Source organism: Stegostoma tigrinum, chromosome 9, assembly GCF_030684315.1.
Source record: "Stegostoma tigrinum isolate sSteTig4 chromosome 9, sSteTig4.hap1, whole genome shotgun sequence".
Lineage (NCBI taxonomy): Eukaryota > Metazoa > Chordata > Chondrichthyes > Orectolobiformes > Stegostomatidae > Stegostoma > Stegostoma tigrinum.
Genome location: NC_081362.1, coordinates 94,376,939 through 94,399,184, shown reverse-complemented (window position 1 = coordinate 94,399,184; position 22,246 = coordinate 94,376,939). Strand labels below are relative to the sequence as shown.

Sequence of the window (22,246 nt, the reverse complement as noted above, 5' to 3'; positions counted from 1 at the left end):
TGCAAACGCTGGTCAAAATACTATTGGGAGGTCTGCAATGTGGAAAGGAGCTAGTGTGGGCTTTTTCTCTCCCCTCCAACCTCTTGTTGTCACTTGAGTAAGTTACCAGGGGACCAATGTAGTTATTTGTGAGGTGAAATATGTCAGCTTCTGGTGGAAAAATAAGTTGGGGGCGGGGTGGTATGTGTTTAAGGAGGGGGAATAAAAATCTCTGGTGGACGACATGCAGTGTGATCAGCACAAACAGGAGGATGTTATTGCTGGAGGAAAAATGAACTTAAATTTAGGAACAGTTTTTTTTTGTTTGACACACAGCATCTGCTGACAAGGCGTGAAATAGTAACTTGCATTTGTGTCGCACCTTTTTAGCAGAGTGAACTTCTTCACTGCAGCATCATCAAACAAAACGTTTTGTCAGGGAAGCAAAGATAGAAATGAGATTTGATAGAGGAGTGTGCCAAAAGACCGGGTAGGGGAGTGCTTTCCAAACATAACCTGGTCTCCTTTCGGAGATTGTGGAGGGGCTGAGACCCCTCACTGAAAACTGAGATGGCAGGGTGGACCTGCTAGAGTGGGAACACTGTTGTTCAGACTCGGCTGGATCTCCATTACCAAATCACAGCCTAAAACCCCACTTGGGGTCCAAGCGCAGGGAGAGAAACTGAGGCAAAAACAATAATTTCTTGGAAATGATTACACTGGTTTTATTAGAGCACCCTTCTAAAGTATGCAACACAAGTTGGACCATTGTGTCTCATTGTCAAGTTTACCTTTCTTGACCTTTCCAGAATTCCTTGAGGTAAGGAGAAAATATTCTGTTTATGGTAGGGTTGAGAAGCAGAAGACACGGCTTAATATAATCGGGAAAAGAACTGAAGGCGCCATGTGGTTAGAAACTGGGATTGAATTCATTTGCGTATTCAAAAGAGAATTGGATAAGGATTTGAAAGGAAAATGTTGAAATGTGCTTACAGTGGACTGGCACAGGCTCAACAGTCTGAATGAATGGTCTTTTTACTCTGTTGCAAGTAAAGTCATCAAAATCCTGGAGGACCGTAGACAGATAGAGACAACTGGTGGTGAAATGAACCTGAAGGTGATGACAAGGTTAAGAAGGTGTGGCCTGCCCAGTGATTTCAGACAGTGGAGGAATTGAACTAACTCCGTTGGTATTACTAACCAGCTGTCCAGCCAACAGAGCTAACCAACCCCTTTTCAATTCAGCAGCCATTCTCAGTAACAAGAGATTAAAAGTGGTGACCAAAAGCTTGGTCAGATAGGAAAGAATGTTTCCACTGGCAGAGAATGGGCCATTTCATGGATGTTCCCAACCAGGCGTGACAGACAGAGTGTGACACAAAGTGAGCATGAGAGTTGTGAGAAATGCTTTCCACGTGCAAGATGGCTGACGTGCAATTCTCAGCTCTGAGGCATGCCCCCTGTTTTGTAACAAAAGGCTTGGCATTCACAAAACATGGCACATGGCAAGTGTGACACTTGTGTGTTGGACACAAAACTTCAAAGATAATTGGACGTTGGTTTTAGATCATCCATGAGTGAGAAAGGAGACTTTTAGTCACAAGTTCACGTATTCTGGACTGCACGGTCAGAAAAATTGGTGGAAACAAATTTGATAAGAATGTCAAAAAAGAGAATCAAACAGATCTTTTCAAAAATGGAATATCTGCAGGGCCGTGGGGAAAAAGAAGCGGGTGTGAGATTAATTGACCATCTCCCTTACAAGGTCGGCACAAGCGCTATGTACCAATTGACCTCTTTTTCCGAGATTCTAGAGTAGAAAGCAGGTCTGTACTGGTAGATTGGAGATACAAATTTGAAGCAAAAAGCCATCTTCATCAAAGTGTGATGAGATGAGATAGTATGGTGCAAAAAGTAGGCATGGTATGCGAGATTTTTAGCGAATGATAGATAGATTTGGGGTGAAATTGTCTCTTGGGAAGTACATAGCATAGGGGCTCATTCACACACACTTCCTGGGGTATTGAACTGTGGATTCAAAGAACCAGGCCATTCAGCCTTTTGTTTCTGTGCCAGCTATTTTACTGGAGCTACCCAGGTCATTGTCCCTGAGCAGAAGGTCAGAACAAGAAGGCATAACCTTAATAATTGAGCTTGATTCTTCAGGGGTGATGTTATGGGGTATTTCTTCACACAAATGGGAGCAGGATTCTGGAAATCTCTCCCCCAAATGCTAATGATGATTTATAATTAACTGACATCCCTCGACATTTCTATTATGTCCAAACTTCCCCTTAATGTTCCCATTAGAAGCCTTGATGGGATCTTCAACTCCAGACAGTGATGAGCTGATTACAGTGAGAGAGGAGAGAAAGTTCTGACAATGAAGACAACCTGTGTAAGACCACCGCGATTAAAAAAGACTGAGTGAATTCAGAATTTCTAAAACTGAGATCAAAAGATTTTTGTTAACCAAAGGTGCAAAGAGTAAAGGAAGCAAATTGTGGTTAGCTGAAGTTGGGAAGCATCTCGACCATGATCTAAGTCAATGGGCTCAACAACCTCACCCTTTCCCTAACTGGAACAACTTATTGTGAAACCGAGAATTGAACAGATCAGGGAATCAGTGTGTGAATTGTGGAAAATGTACATGAATATGCACATTATCTTAATGATGTGTCAAATGGTTTATTCTAAGTGCATTTGTTTAAATTTAGGAGAAGTTACTTTCATGGGAATGGCTCAATTAATAGTGCACTTATTGCTAAGACTGACTAGTAATACAGTGACTATGATGGTTTACTTTTGATTTAGAGGGCTGGGCTAGTAATTCACAGGATCAGTTGAAATCACACCAACAAAATCTAGAAATAGAAAAATATCACTGAAATAACATTGTTGGATTGTTGTAAAAATTCAACTTTGTTCCTGGTCAGGCCTACATGTGGCCCTCCTCTCCAAAGTAGCTGAGTAAAGCTTGTATTAAAATGTTATCCTCAATCATATCCCGGAATGGAGAGTGGTTGTGGGACTTGTCAATAATGAATTAACTCTATGAAAAGTCTTAGGAATGGATATAAGTCATTGTTATAAACACAGCAGTAGATGTTTCACTCAGAGATACTAAGAACTGCCGATGCTGGAATCAGAGAAAGCGCAGTGTGGAGCTGGAGGAACACCCCAGACCAGGCAGCATCAGAGGAGCAGAAAGTTGATGTTTGAGGTCGTCAGACCCAGAAATCGGTTGTTTCTGAGGTAGGGTCCCGACCCAAAACATTAACTTTCCTGCTCCTCTGATGCTGCCTGGCCTGCTGTGTTCCTGCAGCTCCACACTGTGTTGTCAATAGATGTTTCACATTGTCTCTCTTTTTCTTATACGATTCAATCCCTTTCTCTCCTAAAAAAATTATTATTGATTTTTTTTTCACAAATGCTTGACAGACATTATCTTCACATGCATTAGCAGAGCTTTACCCTCGTGTTCATTGTATCAGCTCAAGTATTGTCTGGAGTTCTAGGTGCAACACAAACTTCCAATGAGAACCTAAAGAGGAGGTCAGGGGAGAGTGGAAATGTAAATATAGATGTAAGTTTTTTTAATAAATTATTGACACCAGGGGAACAACATGCACTTGCAAGTTGTCATAGTGTACGGTAGGGATCCCCAAACTAGTAGCTTAGGCCACTTCTAATCCTTACGTGCGTCAGAACATAGCCGAAGTCAGCTCTTTTTGACACTGGCATCGATTGATAAATCTTATCTGAAATGACTGACCTTGAGGTTATTGATGCACTACAACATTTAAAAGGCATCGAGATGGATGAATAAGAAGGGTTTAGAGGGATATTGGTCAAATGCTGCCAAATGGGACTACATTAATTTTGGGCATGTAGTCAGCATGGAAGTGTTGGACTGAAGGGCCTATGCTGTACATCTCTGTGAATCTATGACTCTAGGCACTGCTTCCTCAATTAATGTATAGTTTCTCAGTAAAGAAACATATCTTTGTAGTATCAGCAGTGTGAAATATATGCAAATAAAAGGAACATGGACATAATTTCTGGACATCATTAAATTGTGAATTGTTAGTTACTGAGCCTATGTTTTCTGATGTACAGAATAGTTTTGGTGTGGGGAGGGGAAAGACAGGTCTGAGTCCATCATTTATAGCATCAAATAGTGAACACAGCCTACCCTGCACAATGACTGTCGACATAGCAAAGTTGAATAGAAATATTGACACAACAATATACAGGACACATGTTGCCTGCAAAGTGGGACAGAAAATTGTAACAACAGGAGGTTTGTTGACAACATATAAACGGGAGGCAAAATTTTAATACACAGCACAGTGGTCTAATGGTCATGGTAAATAAAGATGGAAAAAACTGTGGATGCTGTAAATCAGAGACAAAAGGAGAAATTTCTGGAAAAGCTCAGCAGGTCTGGCAGCATCTTTGGAGAGAAATCAGAGTTAATGTTTTTGGGTTGAGTGATCCTTCCTCAGAACTGAAGTTCCGTTTTTGTCTGTAATGGTCATGGTACTTTGTTAATGTGTGCCAGTAGTTCTAAATTCAAACGCATCCATTTGGCAGGTTGTACAACTAAATTCAATATACCCAGATAATTTATGGTTAGCACCAAACAACTTAGTTTCTACGCGCAGAGATAGCAAGAACTGCAGAAGCTGGAGTCAGAGATAACACAGTGTGGAGCTGGAGGACCACAGCAGCCCAGGCAGCATCAGAGGAGCAGGAAAGCTATCGTTTCAGGTTGTCAGACCCAGAAATTGGTCATTTCTAAGGAAACGTCCCTACCGAAAATGACAACTTTCCTGCTCCTCTGATGCTGCCTGGCCAGCTGTGTTCCTCCAGCTCCATACTGTATTATCTTAGTTTCTATGCTGTTTTAACTAAGGCATAAACCTACCTTATAATAAGCTCTTCCTGTAAGTGGTGGATCAGGAAATCTGTTACAGGAGTGAATATTATATCAGTTTAAACCCATAAATTGAAGATTTCCTCAGATCACTGGGGAGCCTGTACATGGAATGTAGTAACTTCCTCTGGGAACCTCACCTTTTGAAACATAGGTATGCTGAGAATTTACAAATGCTGAGGGTATGCACGCTGTGCCAATTTGATTTGACTTGAACCAGGACTGTTCAATCTTATTTATACATGTATTTGATGCATGCTTTGGCTGGAGGTTCAAGAGAGACCTGATCTTAGCAATTCACCCAAATGATACTGGGACTAAATGGTCAAATCAAGGAAATGTAGGACACAAACAAACACAAAAATTGCTGGAGAAACTGAGCAGGCCTGGCACTATCTGTGGAGAGAGAAAAACAAAATTCACATTTTGGTCAGGTATGGCTGCCTTGATGATGCTTCCTCACACCCTGCTTCTGCTGTGGTTCACAGGGCTGTGAGTCGTGTCCAACACTTGTTCTGTACTTCTGCCCTCACCCTTTCCCCTCCTTCATAGAATAACACTAGGTTCTCCTTGTCTTCACTCTCCATCCGATCAGCCTCTGCATTCAAATGATCATCGTCCACCGTTTCTATCTCCTTCAGAAGGATACCATATCTTCCCCTCCGCTCCACTTTCAGCATTCTTCAGAGTCTGATCCACTCCTAACATTTTGTCACTCCCCCATGGCATCTTTCCATGCAATTGCAGAAGGCATAACACTCATGCATTGACCTCCACCCTCCTCGCTGTCCAAGGTTCTAAACACCTCTTCCCAATAAGCCAGTGTTTTACTTGAAATTCTTTCAATCTATTCGAATGTATTTGCTGCTCACAATGTGGCCCCCTCTGCACTGGCGAGACAAAATGTAGACTGCGTCAGTGTAGACAGATCACCTCTGCCCTATCTATAGGAATGACCCTGACTTCCCAATTGCTTGCCATTCCAATAAATCACCTTGCTGTTATGCTAACCTGAGCGATAACATTTCAGATCCAGTGACGATCCTGCAGAATAGATTATGAAACTCATTGCCCACTGCTAATGGCTCAGGAAGCCACTAAAATGTGCCTAAATTCTACAAAAGAATAACAAACCAGCCCCATCAATCAAGGATTTGGAAATGAAAATGGCATACATGTCCCTGACACCCCCACTAAGTCCTCCGTAATTACAGTTTGTGCCAAAGTTGTGAGAGCTGTCCCACAGCCTAACATAATCATACTCACAGAATTGTATCCAAAATGCCACTGTCACTATCTCTGGATGTGGCCTGTCACACCAGCAGGGCAGAAGCAGCAGAGGTGGTGGCACAGTGGTATCCAGTTAGGAGGGAATTGCCTTGACTCCAGAAACCATGAAGTTTCACAGCATCAAGCATAAGCAAGGAAAGCTGATTCTTTGGCTGATGAATCAATGTGAATAGCATGGAGGATGTGCTGAGGGTGGCCAATGTGCAGTATGTACCCTGGATGGGGAAGCATCAATGTCTATCACCAAAGGTGGCTCAGCAGCAGTGCTACTGATTGAGCTGGTTGAGTCTGAAAGGACATAGCTGCTAGACTGGGTATGTGGTGTGTATTAAGGGAAACCAAGGAAAAACATACCAAGCACTCGCCTTTATTAATCTACGTGTAGCAGATACATCTATCCACAACAGTATCAGTAAGAGTGACCACCCGAAGTGTCCTTTTGGAGATGAATTCCTAGCTTTACATTGAGAATTCCCTCCATTGTGTTGTACAGAAATATCTCTATGCTAAATGGGATAGATTTAGCAACCGAACACTGGGTGTCCATGAGGTGTTGTCAGCCACCAGCAGTACGGAATTATACTTAAACATGAGCATGGCCTTCCATATCCCCCACTCTACTGTTTATATCAAGCCAGGAGCAACACAAGGCATACCTAATAATGTCTAGTCACCCTGGTGAAGCTACAAATTAGGACTGCCTCCATGCTGTGCAGCATTAGCAGTAAGTGATAGATAAAGCTAAATGATCACGCAACCAACATATCAGATCTAAGATTTGAAATCCTGACACTTTGTAGTCATGGATAGTGGTGGACGTTGGATGCTTTCAAAGCAGAGATCGACAAATTCTTGGTCTCACAAGGAATCAAGGGCTACGGGGAGAGTGCAGGGAAGTGGAGTTGAAATGCCCATCAGCCATGTTTTAAATGGTGAAGTGGACTTGATGGGCTACACATCAGCATTTGAGAAAATCTTCAGCCAGAAATGTCAAGTAGATGATCCATCTCGGCCTCCTCAACAGGTCCCCAGCGTTGCGGATGCCAGCGTTCAGCCAATTCCACATGAAGACGAGAAAAGCTTCCAAGATGGCAATGACGGGATGGGCAGCATTTGGCTCTTGAGCTCAAGGCTTGGTCACTCATGGCCCATGTGATGGATTCTGCCACATCCACACGGCTTCATTGTTGTCTTTCCAGCTTGGTTGCATTTTACTTTTGGTTTTGGTTGCCCTGGGGCAACCTCCTGCACGAGGCCGGGGCCCTGTGTATCTCCATCCCCATTTCATCTTGGGTGGTGGCATTGGAGAACGAGCCAAGACCCTGTCAGTCGATGTCCAGTGTCGGGGGATGTCTGGGACCCGTGCAGCTTGACCACCTCCAGCTCAGAGATGACGCACACAGAAGCGACGGTGCCAGTAGCAGCAGGAAAGCACGTTGCCAGGACCCTGGGGACAGTGTTGGACGGTGGTGGCTGGAGGAGCAGAGAGAGTGTGACATCTGCAGAGAGTGAAAGATGAACTTCTGAAGCTGTTTCAGTTTTAATAATATCAATTTACTATTAATTTTTTTCAGTGTTTTGTCATTTATGCCATTTTTTTCAGTAATTTATTCTGTAATTCAAGATGGCATCAGAACATGATGCCATTATCCACTTTTCACTGTATATTGGTACAAATGACAATATATTAAATAAAAGTTAAACGCAGTGGATACTGCAAGGGATGTGGGCTCAGAGAACATTCTGCCAATATGACTGGGGACATATCATCCAAAATTAACGTACCCCCCAGCCAACCTATCGCAGTACCGCTACAACACTGGCTTCTACCTGGCGATGTGGAAAATTGCCCAGTTATGTGCTATATACTAAAAAGCTGGACAAATCAACCCAGCCAGTTACCGCCCCATCAATCTACACTTGATCATCAGCAAAGTGAAGACTGTTGTTGTTGACAATGCTATCAAGTGGCATTTAGCCAACGCTAACCTGATCACTGATAACAAAGTGTGGAGCTGGATGAACACAGCAGGCCAAGCAGCATCTCAGGAGCACAAAAGCTGACATTTCGGGCCTAGACCCTTCATCCCCCTCTCTGATGAAGGGTCTAGGCCCGAAACGTCAGCTTTTGTGCTCCTGAGATGCTGCTTGGCCTGCTGTGTTCATTCAGCTCCACACTTTGTTATCTCGGATTCTCCAGCATCTGCAGTTCCCATTACCATCTAACCTGATCACTGATGCTCAGTTCGGCCTTTTCCTTCAGTACATCTTGGTGCGAATGAGTCAAACTTAAGAGGATGTCTCCCCAAAACATCAGAGCTTCATTTGGCCGAGTGTGGCAACAAGGAACCTGAGCAAAACTGGACTTTGGGATTCAGGGGGATAAATGGCTGAAATCATATCTGGCACATAGGAAAATGGTTTTGCAAACATTCAGGCTTCTACCAACAAATGGCAAGTAACATTGACACCACACAGTGCCAGGCAATGGCAATATGATAAATTTGATTGCCTTAATGCTTTGTCAAGCTTTAATATTACAGAGCATGAGGGAACAATACCGCATCATTTTTAAGAGAACTTGCAGGCCTGACTTATCTTGCATTCAGAAGCAGAAAAAAAGGTAACTAATACTATCATTTTCATTAAGTGATAGCTTGTAATTAATATTATTTGTCTTGAATGTGGATGCATTGCCAGGCTATTTGTCCATGTTAGGTTATCAGTAGGATATCTTTGTAGTTGATCTCCAGCTTCGGCCTAGTAAGTAGTGAGTTGTTCATAGTTCATAGGCTGCTTAGGTCAACACTTTTAGCCCATACCCGAATTCCATTATGAATCTGATGGTAAATGCTACAGTCTTTTTACTGTAGGCAGACCCACAATACTGTTAGGAGAGTATTCCAGGATTTTGTCCCAAACAATGGAAAAGGAGCAATGATATATTTCTTAGTCACAATGATGTGAAGCTTTGAGGATAACTTGCAGTTAGTGGTGTTCCCATGCAAGTACAGCCTTTTCCATTCTGCCTGGTAGAGGTCACAAGTTCAGGAGATGCTGTTGAGGGATCGTTGACAGGTTGTGCTGTGCATCTCGTACATAATAAACACTGCTGCCACTGTGCTTTGCTGTTGGGCTGGGGGAGGGGGGGGGTGTTGGGGTGCGGTGGCGCAGGGGAATGAATATTTACGGAAAAGTGCTGTGGATGCTGGAGGTCTGAAGTAAATCAGAAAATGCTCGAGAAACTCAGCATGTCTTCTAGTATCAGTGAATATTTAAGATGATGTAGCGATGCTTTATTCTGGATGTTGTTGAACATCTGGAGCATTTTTGAAGCTATCCAGACAATTGTGAATGTTCCATCACGTGCCTGACTTGTGCCTTTTACATGATGGAAAGTCTTTGGACAGTTAGGACGTGAGTTGCTGGTCACAGAATACCAAACCTTTGACTTGTATTTGCCACCACACTGTTTTCATGGCTGGTCCATTTTCTTTTTGAGCCATGATTTCAATGTTTCTTGATTGTGGTGGATTCTATAATGAAGCTCCATTGAACAGCAATGAAAGTTGGGCTGTAAGATTTTCTGTTGTTGGACATGGTCATTGTGTGGCATAAATGTTACTTTCTTTCATCAGGCCAAGCCTGTATGTTGTCCAGGTCTTACTGTGTATGGAAACAGGCTGCTTCAAGTTCTGAGGAGTCTTGAGTGGTGCTTAACATTGTGCAATCAACAGTGAACTTCTCCACTGACCTTTTGACTTTGGAAAGGTCATTGATGAAACAGCTGAAGATGGTTGGGCCTTGGATACTACCCTGAGGTAGTGTCCAAAACCCAAACTGCAGAGGTGTCCTGGAGCTGATATTACTGCCCTTCTTAATACCAGACGTCTTCCTTTGTGCCAGGCCTGACTCCAGCCAGTGGAGAGCCCTCCTACTGATTCCCATTGACTCAGGTTTTTGCAAGGGCTCCTTGATACGACACTGCCAAATGCAACACTGGTTTTAAGAGCAGTCTGTTTCACCTCACATCTGAAATTAAGCTCTTTTGTCCATATTTGAACCATATTGAGGTAAGGAGCTGACTAGCTTTGGCAGAACCCAAACTGAGCATCAGTGAGCAGGTTAGTGCCGTGTAAATTCCTCTTGATAGCGCTCTTGATGAGACCTTCCGTCACTTTATTGATGATTGAGAGTAGACTACTGGGGAAGTAATGGATTGGATTGAAATTGTTATGTTTTCTGTGGACAGGACATTTCTGGGCATCTTTCCAAATTGTGAAGTCTGTTTAGTTGTTTATTTGTCCTCTGCCTTTCACAATTGTCTGTGGCCAGACAACATTTCATCAGAAGTTTGTAGGATTGCTGAACTTTGTGTATCACATGCTGTCTTTGCTATTTAGGATGTACACATACCTTTGTTGTAGCTTCACCAGGTTGGCATCTCATCTTTGGTATGCCTGGTGCTATACCTAAAGTTGTTTCTCACATATTTCCTTGAAACGGTATGTCCAGATGAAGGGCCAAATCCCTTATTACATAAGATCTGAAGAAATAGGAGCAAGTGTAGGCCATTCAGCCCCTTATGTCCGGTCCTCCACTCAATATGATCCTGGCAGATATGACTGTGGCCGTAACTCCACTTTCCTGTTTGTAAACTGTTGATTCCCTTGTTAACAAAAAATCTTTCTAATTTAGTCTTGAGTATTTTCAATGGCCCGGTCTCTACTGCTTTCTGGGAAAGGGAATTCCAAACACAGATAATGTCTAACATAAAAAGATTCCTCCCTATCTATGACATCAATATGGGAGATGCTTATTTTTTAAATGCTATCCCCTACTTCTCAATCCCTTATGAGGGAAACCACACTCTGAGCTTTAACTCTGTCAAGCCCTGTCAGAGTCTTCAGTGTTTCACTAAGATCACCTTTTGTCCTGAAAATCGTAGAATCCGTACAAGTGCAGATAGAGAGTCTTTGGCCCATCAAGTCTGCAGTCCTCCAGAGAGCAGTCCTCTCCCTGTAACCCCACATTTGCCATGGTTAACCCACGTAGCTTATGGGGCAATTTAGCATGGCCAATCCACCTAACCTGCACAGTCAGTGGAAAACCATGCAGATATGGGGTGAATGTGCAAACTCCACCTTCTCCCAAGACAGTCACCCAAGGCTAGAATTGAACCTGGCTATCTGGTGCTCTGAGGCAACAATGCTAACCACTGAACCACCACACCAACCAGTAATCTTATGAAGTCCAACGATTACAGGCCCAACGTGCTCAATGTTTCCTCATAAAACAAAGCCCTATATCCCAGGAATCAGATGCATGAACCATTCTTGACATTGGAAAGGATTGAAAATCTGCTGAGCTTTTCCAGCAACTTCTGTTTTTGTTTCTGATTTACAGCATCTGCAATTCTTTTGGATTTTTTAAAAGAAATATTTGCAGTTTACTGTTCAAGCCTCTTGACCATAATATGAATGCAACTTCCTTGAAATCATGACAACGATCCAAGGTTTTTGACTCAGAGGCATGGATGCTAACTGGTTATTAGAGTTCTTTGAGAAGGTTACAAACAAGATAGATGAAGAGGGACTAATCGATGTAATACATGTGGATCTCCAAAAGGTGTTTGATAAGATTAGGACCCCTGGTGTTAGAGATAGTATGGTAACTTGGAAAAGGGATTGGTTAAGAAGTAGAATCTAAGTGATTTGGGACAAAGGGGGCATTTTCAGGGTGACAACCTGTAACTAGTGGAGTGCCACGGGAACAATTATTAACAATATATATTAATGACTTGAGCAAAATGAAGTTACCATTGGCAAGTTTGCAAATCACGCAGAAAATGGTGGGAAGGCATGCACTGAGGATGATGCAAAGAGTGTACAGAGGGATATAGATAGATTGAGTGGGCAAAAACCTGGCAGATGGAATATAATAGGGGAAATTGTGAGGCCGCTCACTTTGTCAGGAAGGTTAAAGGAACCGAATATTATATAAATGGAGAAAGACTGCAGAAAGCTGTAGCATAGAGGGACTTGGGCGTCCTCATGCATAAATCACAAAAAGCTAACAATCCACGTTCAGCAGGTAGGGAAGACAAATGGAGTGTTGGCTTTCAATTTAAAAGGAATGGACTGTAAAAATATGGAAATCTTGCTCAAAATTATATGAGACACGAGTAAATTATAACAGTTTCAGGCCCCTTATGTAGGAAAGATAAACTGTCATTAGAGGAAGTGCAGAGCAGGTTCACTAGACTGATACCCCGGTACTGAGGGACTCTCCAATGACAAGAGATTGAGTAGGCTGACTGAGTATCAGTGTAGCTTCAAAGAAGGCGAGAAGATTTATTGAAATATAAGATTCTTGACAGGGTAGGTGCGGAGAGTCTGGGACCAGAGGACATCATCTCAGAAAAAGTGAATGGATGGGTGAAGCAAAATGACCAAGGAATATGGAAACAGTTTGGCTTGCCTATTTTATAGAAATGAGGATGAATTACTTCTCTCAAAAGATTCTGAATCTGTGGAGATCTTCACTGCAGAGAGTTCTCATACTGGGTTATTAAGCATGTTCAAGACTGAGACAGCCAAATTTTAATCAATAAGGGACACAAGGGTTATGGGGGAAAAGGCAGGTGTTGAGGATTGACAGATCAGCCATGATCTCATTCAATGACACAACTGATTTGATGATCTGACTGGCCTACTTCATCTCCTTTGTCTTGTAGTCATGTGGGCTAAGGCCTGTCAATAAGACGAGTGATCAGGTAATCTACCTTTGGTGTCGATTGTGGGATGAAGTCCTCCAGGATACTTGGACAATTCCTTCTGTCCTCAGAATAGTATCACGGGGCCTTTGGTGAAGAACAGCCTGCTGGGTCTTTTCAGACATACAATGAGATCCTTCTTGTTCTGAATCCCTACTCTATTCACTTAGCGTTGCTTCAGACTCTTTTCTAACAAGGAAAGAGAATGCCTGCCTTTGCCATCAAGGCCTCATTTTAACCAAGTGTTAACATCAAGGAGACCCTGTAAAATGGGGGGCAAAGAAAATCAGGAGGAAAGTATCCTCTGGTTGGAGTCATACCTGGAGTGTAGGAAGATGGTTGCGGTTGTTGGAGGTCAGTCATCTCAGTTCCAGTACACCTCTGCAGCAGGTCCTCAGGATAGTGTCCTAGGCCCAACCATCTTTTGCTGCTGGACTCACCATTATAAATACACTGGCTACAAGCGTAGGTCAGAGGCTGAGAACGTTGTAGCGAGCAACTCACCTCCTCACTCCCCAGAGTTGTCCACGATCTACAAGGCACAAGTCAGGAGTGTGATGGAATGCTCCCAACTTGTCTGGATGGGCGTGGCTCCAACAACACTCAAGAAGCTCAACACCATCCAGGACAAAACAGCCCATTTGATTAACACCACACCCACAAAAATCCATTCTCTCTACTACCAACAAGCGGGAGCAGAGGTATGTGCTATCTACAAGATACACTGCAGAAATTTGGAGTAGGGGTTTGAAAATGCCTGATATTAGTGGTTGAAGCCAAATAACTGTCAAGATTAACAACTTCACTGAATGGATGGGTGAAGCAAAATGACCAAGGAATATGGAAACAGTTTGGCTGAATACAATTGAAACTCTATGCGGTCATGGACAGTAATTGGCACACAGACTAGTCGGGCTGAATAGTCTGTAGAATTCTAATTACCAGAAAGTGCACCAGAAGATTGTGAGTGGTAAAGAATGAGATGGTCGCAATGTAGTTTTATTACTGGACTAATAAATCAGGCCAAAGATCTGATAGAAACAATTTCCAATCCCACAACAGCAGTTTTGTAGATTAAATTCTGTTTGTGAAATAAATCTGAATCAAAATGCTTGGCGCACCATGAAACTAACAGATTGTTGTAAAAACCCAACTGGATTGTTAAAGTGACTTTAGGGAAGTAAACCTGTTGCCTCATTGATTTGACCAAATGTGACATCAGACCCAGAGTGACCTGGCAAATGATTCTGAAAATGCCTAGAAATACTCGAGCTCACAATTGCCTCCTTCATTGCAATAGATGTGAGACAATAATGCAGGTCTTGCCTGTGATGCCACCTCCCTTTAATGAAAAAATGAAAATTCCTCTTCCTGGCAGCTGTGTGCAGTGCATTTCGAACATCCCCATCCCACTACCACCACTAACAACTCTCAAATGGAGCGGAGATGTGACCCAGGCCTGTCTAATGATTCCGCCTTCCTTGAAAGCTTCCCAGTCCCAGCATATTAAGCATTACATATTATATACATCACGAAAGAAGACAGGTCATGGTCAGCAACATTAGTTGAATGGATGTTTTGAAATCAACCTGCTGAGAGATGATGTTAAACACTGTTGGAGCAGGTGGGACTTGAACCCAGGTCTCCAGGTTGAGAGATAGGAGTACGACTAGTGAATCAGAGGAGCCCAGCATTTGCGAGATGTAAATGATATGATAAAAATTCAAAGCTGAAGGGCATTGCTTTTCGAAGTACACAGAGCATTTATGATATACACTTGTGGTGCTGTGGTAGTATCTGTCCCTCTGAGTCAGGAGACCTGACTTCCAGTCCCACCTGTTCCAGAGAGCCTTTGGCAGGTTGATTACAAAACACCTAGGGCACTTAAAAAGAGAGCCACTTGTATGCCACATAGGAGACAAACGTTCGTAACAATGAGTTCTGTGGAAGGGTCACTGGACTTGAAACATTAATTCTGATTTCTCTTCGCAGTTGCCAGTCCAGCTGAGATTTTCCAGCAATTTCTGTTTTAGTCTCTTGTATTTGTAATGCTGCAATTTGCCAATAAACCTGTTATCAAGGAAAACCAATTAGAGTCATATTTCACATTTTACCAACTGGATGAGGATACACTGTACATTCAGGGGCCAGTGTTGCTTGATTTACAATGTAAATGCCCAATCTTCATGATACCTGGAAAATCTGAATTGACAGCCAGTGAGAAGTTGGGTGGAGTGGATTGAGGGACATGAGGAGAAAGTGGATAGTTCAGACTGAGAGGCAATAGGAAAGATGGGTAGGATTGAGGAATATAGGGAAACGGTGAGTGTGTTGCTTTAAGAGATATAAGCGAAAGTGGTTTGAATGAAGGAATAGGGATAAGGTGATTGTATTCACATCAAGGGGTATGAGGAGATGGTTGCTGGTTTAGATTGAGGAATATGGAAGAAGGTGGTTTTGACTGAAGGGTAAAAGAGAAGAGGAAACTCCTGTTGAACAGTAGGCCAGATGCTCGAGTTTCAGCTCCCACTAAAGACTCTGAAGACTGCAGGCATCCATTTAGTAACAGAAACAGAAATGGTTTGAAAAGCTCAGCAGGTTTGGCAGCATCTGAGAAAATCAGAGTTAATGTTTTGGGTCAAGTGACCCTTCCTCAACCGGTCAGTCTTTACTCTTAAATGTTTTCAATTATAACATTTTCAGTCAGTAGGTTGGCAAGTTGAGAACATTTCTAATGCTTTCCTTTCATAAATGCGATTTCTGAAGAAGGATCACTGGAAGCAAAATGGTAACTTGATTTCTCTCCATAGATGCTACCAAATTTGCTGAGCTTTTCCTGCAATTTCTGTTTATGTTTCTGATTTCCAGCATCCGCAGTTCTTTCTGTTTCTGCTCAGTTGAGGTTCTTGCTTATCAACCTGCAAGTTCTTTTAATGCACCTCGATTTGAGCCATTAACTTCTAATCAGCCAGACCCCTGTATTAGCTGCCATGCAACAGCGATCCTAAGATATCGTACTCCAAATGACGTTTTTTTGCCATGGAATGTACTTATGAAAGCCTCCTCCTTGCTTCGAGGGTCTTCCAGAAGAGAAGGGAAGGTGGATGAGATTGGACTTGAGTGATATGCGGTGAGGATATTGAGGCCAAATTTAGGAATATTGAGAGAAAAGTGGTTTAAGAGATTGGCGACCAGAACAGATTGAGTTGTCAGGGAAGTGGGGAGCGATCAAACATGCATTACGTTCTTTGGATTTAATACTATGTCTCTTTTAATGTTGCAATCCACATCCAGCTGGATTTATTTGCTAGCATTTCTGTATTCATGTAAACTGCAAAGAAAATGAATGTCGCAGATGTTGTACATTAAACTGGGGAACACAAATTGCTCCTAAACAAAATATTTATATGACACAAGACACATTTATAAAAAAAATAGCAGTTACAAACAATAAGCCTTCTCAACCTTCCAAGCCATTGACTCAAAATGTTACGATTGGAAATGTTTGAGAGTAAACACCTGTAGAAAGCTGTAATTATTGACATGTTTTGATGAGTAGTATTTTAGACAATGTGTAATATATCTAACAAATTGAGGGTACTAACCCTTTGCTGGATTTGAGACATGTCAGAAAGTTGCAGGCCAAAACAATGCTGGAACTCACAATCTCTGAAGCCTCTAATGTCTGCCTGACCCATTTTTGTCACCCTGCCACTTAACCATATCTTCACCTTTAACTGCCAACTGCTGACAAAGGGTCAGTTCTGCAGAATCCAGTGGAGGGATTGCGATTAATTGGACAGCTACAGATGCTGATCTGTCACCATCCGAATAGTTAGTAAGAATCCAGGCCAGCGTACACATGTAACTGAGGTGCCTGTTGGCTGTCCCACTTACATAAACATGGATGAGGTATAAATCACACAGCACAATGTTAAAGAGGGGGAGGGGAGCTATCAATTGAGTGCCAGTTTTTTGACAGATATTTTTCAATTTGCCCATGACTCTGCTTTCTGCTCACTCCCCCGTTCCGACTCTGCAAACATTTTCTTCGTAAATAAACTTATTAACATGGGGGAACACGCTGATCTTCAGAGTCGTGTTGTGGGAGCTTTCAACTTTCATCTTTGAGGGAAGACGAGGCCTTGGCTTAATGCCACCTCCTGAAGATGCCACCTCTGACAGTACAGCACACCCTCAAAATTGGGAGCGGACTGGATTCGAGGGATGAGGGCAAGGAAATGGGTCTCAAACCCAAGCCTTCTGATTCAGACTGAAAGCGTTGCACTCTCTAGTATGCAATGAGGGATTAGCTTGTGGTAAAAATCTAGAACCCAGACTGACATGAGTCAAATCTACAAGTCTGAGTTTGTAAACAGACCCCACGTGAAGTTACTTTAGAGCATAACACAAGCAATGGATTGTAACAGCAGCTTAGGACTGTGTATGTCTCAAAGTGCCAAAGAAAACAAAACACGCAGAATTTGTTTTAAAAGGCAAATCCTTTCTACAAATGGAATTAAAGAAATCCTAACCAGGTCACATGTGTGTGGGTGTTGGTGTGTGTGTGTGTACACGCAGTGTGTATGTGTGTACGTGCAGTGTGTGTTTGTATGCATAGTGTGTATGTGTGTGTGTGTACGCACAATATGTGTGTGTGTGTGCGTAGTGTTTCTGTGTGTGTGTATGCGCAGTGTGTGTGTACACGCTGTGTGTGTGTATACATGCTGTGTGTGTGCACGCGCTATGTGTGTGTGTGTGTGCGCGCACGTGCATGTGTACATGAAGAAAGTGTGATCACACTAGTACCACGAGTGGCGGCGTTGCGATTTAATTAACATGTCAAACCGAATTGGAAAATACAAGCCGTGCCTTCCTCTGTTTTCAGTGCCACATAATGAGGCATGCCAGCCAGGGCCAGTCAGGTTTCCTTCATGCAAGCTTGTTCCAGCTGGGGATATCATTAATTAATTGAAAGAGCTATTCTGTGTTTAGCGTGCAGATGAAATGAAGACTGGGCCCCAGTGTATGCACACACAGTATAGTGCTCACCTTGCAAGCCGTTCTTTGATTTCTTTCACTTCCTTCCCCCTCCCTAACATTTTTCTGAGTTCTGTGTCTCTCTGAAATTGTCCTCCTCTTCTGTTGGTTTTTCCCCACCCGATCTCATTATAACAACGCAGAGGACAGTGTAACTAGCAGTCTCTGGTGCAAGTAATAATATAATCATTGAAGAGTAGGGAGGGTATTTACCAGCAATGTGTTGGCACTAATCTTTGCAGCAATATGGAGCTTCAGGCAGAGGGGAGTCATTGGGGAAGAAATTTGTTTTGGCCTATTTTAGACTTGGCACAAGGCTAACAAAGTACACCACAGCACAGGTCCAATATGAGGCCTGGGGCCTCATTAATATTTTTATGAATGAGCTGCTGGATCCTGCCACATTTCCAAAGGTGGCTCAGATGTAAGCATCATGAGAATCAGGGTAGTTGATTCTCCAACTGTTCCCAGAAGGTGTCCAGGACAAAGCAGTCGACCCTATTGGCGCCCATCTGCCATCTAGTTCATTCCCTCCACCATCGATGCACAGTGGCAGCGGTATTTGAGTTATAGGGGAGCCTTGATGGGCGGGAACATCTTTTTCCCTGTAGAAGGTCGAGGGGTAGCTCTACAGAGGTTTGTAAAAACATGAAGGGCATAGATAAGGTGAATAATCTGGGTCTTTTCCTCAGTGTAGGGGTGTCTAAAACTAGAAGGCATACTTTTGAGGTGAGAGGGGAAAAGATTTAAAAGGGATCTGAGGGGCAACTTCTTTACTCAGACGGTGATGCATTCATAGAATGAACTGTCATAGGAAGTGGTAGATACAGATATAATTAAAACATTTGAGAGACATTTGGACTGGTACATGGATAGGAAAGGTTTAGAGGTAAATGGAGCAAATGCAGGAGAATGGGACTAATTTAGTCTTGGAAGGTTGTTTGGCATAGACACGCTGGGCGAAAGGATCTGTTTGCATGCTGCATGACTTTATGATTCTACAACTTATTCATCAAAACTCCCTTGACAGCACCAACCAAACCCACATCTGCTCTATCATCTAGCAGGACAAGCACAGCAGATGCATGATAACCCCACCCCTGCAAGTTCCCCTGTAATCACTTACTGTCCTGACTTGGAAGCCTATCACTGTTCCTTCGCTGTTGCTGAGTTGGAATCGTGGAATGACCTTCCTAACAGCATTGTGGGTGTTCCTACAGCACATGGACAGCAGCAGTTCAAGAAGACAGATCACCACTACCTTCTCTAAGGTAATTAAGGAGGGGCAATAAATGCTAGACCAGCCAACAATGCCCTTTGAAATAACCCCACAGAAGCTATTATCCCATCATCAAGTCTCCCTCTATTTACATGTACATAATACTTGACACTGTCCAGCTACCACAGAGCCAGAAATCAGAGTGAACACATATCTGTCAGCCAGGGCTCACTAACTGTATCATGTTAGCAAGCCCAATCATGAAACTCAGATTCTATAAGGTCCACCTGGCTGACCACATTATAATCACTGCACCCATGTCCTCTCAGAAGGAAAAAGGGGTGTAACAGGTGAATGAGATAAACTCACTCGACTTGTCTTCTGCAATTCGAAATTGAGGTGCAGAATATCTATTAGCTTGGTTTCCAAGTCACTTCACCACACCACAAACATTCCTGTCTTGGGCCTGCTCTAGTGTTCTAGAGAAAACCAGCGCAGTTTCTTTCCCTAAAGGACACAGTGAACCAGATGGGTTTCTCCAACAATCGGCAATGGATCCATGGTCGTCATTGGACGCTTTTATCCAGATATTTATTACATTCAAATTCCACCATCTGCCGTGGCGGGATTTGAGTTCCAGTCCCCAGAACGCTATCTGTTTTTTGTACTTAGGAGCAGAAAAGCTGACGTTTCAGGCCTAGACCCTTCATCAGAAATGGGAGAGGGAGAGAGGGTTCTGAAATAAATAGGGAGGGGGGGGGGGATCGAAGATGGATAGAGGAGAAGATAGGTGGAGTGGAGACAGACAAGTTAAAGAGGTGGGGATGGAGCCAGTAAAGGTGAGTGTAGGTGGGGAGGTAGGGAAGGGATAGGTCAGTCCGGGGAGGACGGACAGGTCAAGGGGGTGGGATGATGTTAGTAGGTAGGAAATGGGGGTGAGGCTTGAGGTGGAAGGAGGGGATAGGTGAGAGGAAGAACAGGTTAGGGAGGCGGGGACGTGCTGGGCTGGTTTTGGGATGCAGTAGGGGGAGGTGAGATTTTGAAGCTGGTGAAATCCATATTGATACCATTGGGCTGCAGGGTTCCCAAGAGGAATATGAGTTGTTCCTGCAACCTTCGGCTGGCATCGTTGTGGCACATCAGGAGGCTCAGGATGGACATGTCATGTAAGGAATGGGAGGGGGAGTTGAAATGGTTCGTGGCTGGGAGGTGTAGTTGTTTATTGCGGACCAAGTGGAGGTGTTCTGCAAAGCGGTCCCCAAACCTCCGCTTGGTTTCCCCAATGTAGAGGAAGCCACACCAGATACAGTGGATGCAGTATACCACATTGGCAGATGTGCTGGTGAACATCTGCTTGATGTGGAAAGTCATCTTGGGGCCTGGGATGGTGAGGGAGGAGGTGCGGGGGCAGGTGTAGCACTTTCTGCGGTTGGAGGAGAAAGTGCAGTGTGCGGTGGGGTTGAAGGGGAGTGTAGAGCGGACCAGGGAGTCACGGAGAAAGCAGACAAGGGTGGGGAGGGAAAAATGTCTTTGGTGGTGGGGTCCCGAACAGTTCATCCACCTCACCAAAACCTTCCACCCCAACCTCAAGTTCACCTGGATTATCTCAAATACTTCCCTCACCTTCCTGGACCTCTCTGTCTCCATCTCAGGCAACCACCTAGAAACCAATATCCATTTTAAGCCCACCAACTCCCACAGCTACCTAGAATACACCCACCCACCTCCTGAAAATATGCCATCCCCTATTTTCAATTCCTTCACCTCCGCCGCATCTGTTCCCAGGATGAGGCATTCCACTCCCGTACATCTTAGATGTCCTTGTTCTTCGAGGACCGCAACATTCCCCCCACAGTGGTCGAGAACGCCCTCGACCATATCTCCCACAACTCATCCCTCACACCCCGTCCCCACAATAACCGCCAAAAGACAATCCCCCTCGTCCTCACATACCACCCCACCAACCTCCTGATCCAACGCATCATCCTCCAACACTTCTGCCATCTGCAATCCGACCCCACCACCAAAGACATTTTTCCCTCCCCACCCTTGTCTGCTTTCCAGAGGGACCACTCTCTCTGTGACTCCCTTGTCCGCTCCACACACCCCTTCAACCCCACCACACCCAGCACTTTTCCCTACAAATGCAGGAAGAGCTACACTTGCCCTCACACCTCCCCCCTCACCCCCATCCCAGGCCCCAAGAAGACTTTCCACATCAAGCAAATGTTGACCTGCACATATGCCGATGTGGTATACTGCATCCGCTGTACCCGTTGTGGCCTCCTCTAAGTTGGGTAAACCAAGCGGAGGTTTGGGGACCGCTTTGCAGAACACCTAGGCTCAGTTCGCATGAAAGAACTGCGCCTCCCAGTCACGAACCATTTCAACTCCCCTCCCATTCCGCAGGCGACATGTCCATCCTGGGCCTCCTGCCGTGCCATAATGATGCCACCCGAAGGTTTCAGGAACAGCAACTCATATTCCGCTTGGGAACCCTGCAGCCTAATGGTATCAATGTGGATTTCGCAAGCTCCGAAATCTCCCCTCCCTTCAACTGCATCCCAAAACCAGCCCAGCTTGTCCCCGCATCCCTAATCTGTTCTTCCACCCACTTATCCCCTCCTCCCACCTCAAGCCCCACCCCTATTTCCTACCTAGTAACATCATCCCACCCCCTTGACCTGTCCGTCCTTGCTGGACTGACCTATCCCCTCCTACCTTCCCACCTATACTCACCTCTACTGGCTCCATCCCCACCTCTTTAACTTGTCTGTCTCCTCTCCACCTATCTTCTCCTCTATCCGCCTTTGATCCGCCTCCCCCTCTCTCCCTATTTATTTCAAAACCCTCTCCCATTTCTGATGAAGGGTTTGGGCCTGAGACGTCAGCTTTTGTGGTCCTGAGGTGCTGCTTGGCCTGCTGTGTTCATCCAGCTCCACACTTTGTTATCTCCAGCATCTGCAGTTCCTATTATCTCTGTTTTTGATACTGTTACTTTCAA

At 44.0% G+C, this 22,246-nt stretch overlaps 1 protein-coding gene across 1 annotated transcript in view; it reads left to right on the top strand.

Moving 5' to 3' along the window:
* The first annotated feature begins 690 nt into the window (after window positions 1-690).
* The window catches only part of LOC132210023 (regulator of G-protein signaling 17-like), a 65,808-nt gene continuing 44,252 nt past the window's right edge, over window positions 691-22,246 (top strand). The window contains exon 1 of the mRNA XM_059648760.1: window positions 691-799. Coding sequence (XP_059504743.1) covers window positions 728-799 — 72 coding nt within the window. The 5' untranslated portion in view covers window positions 691-727. The remainder of the gene's footprint in view (window positions 800-22,246) is intronic.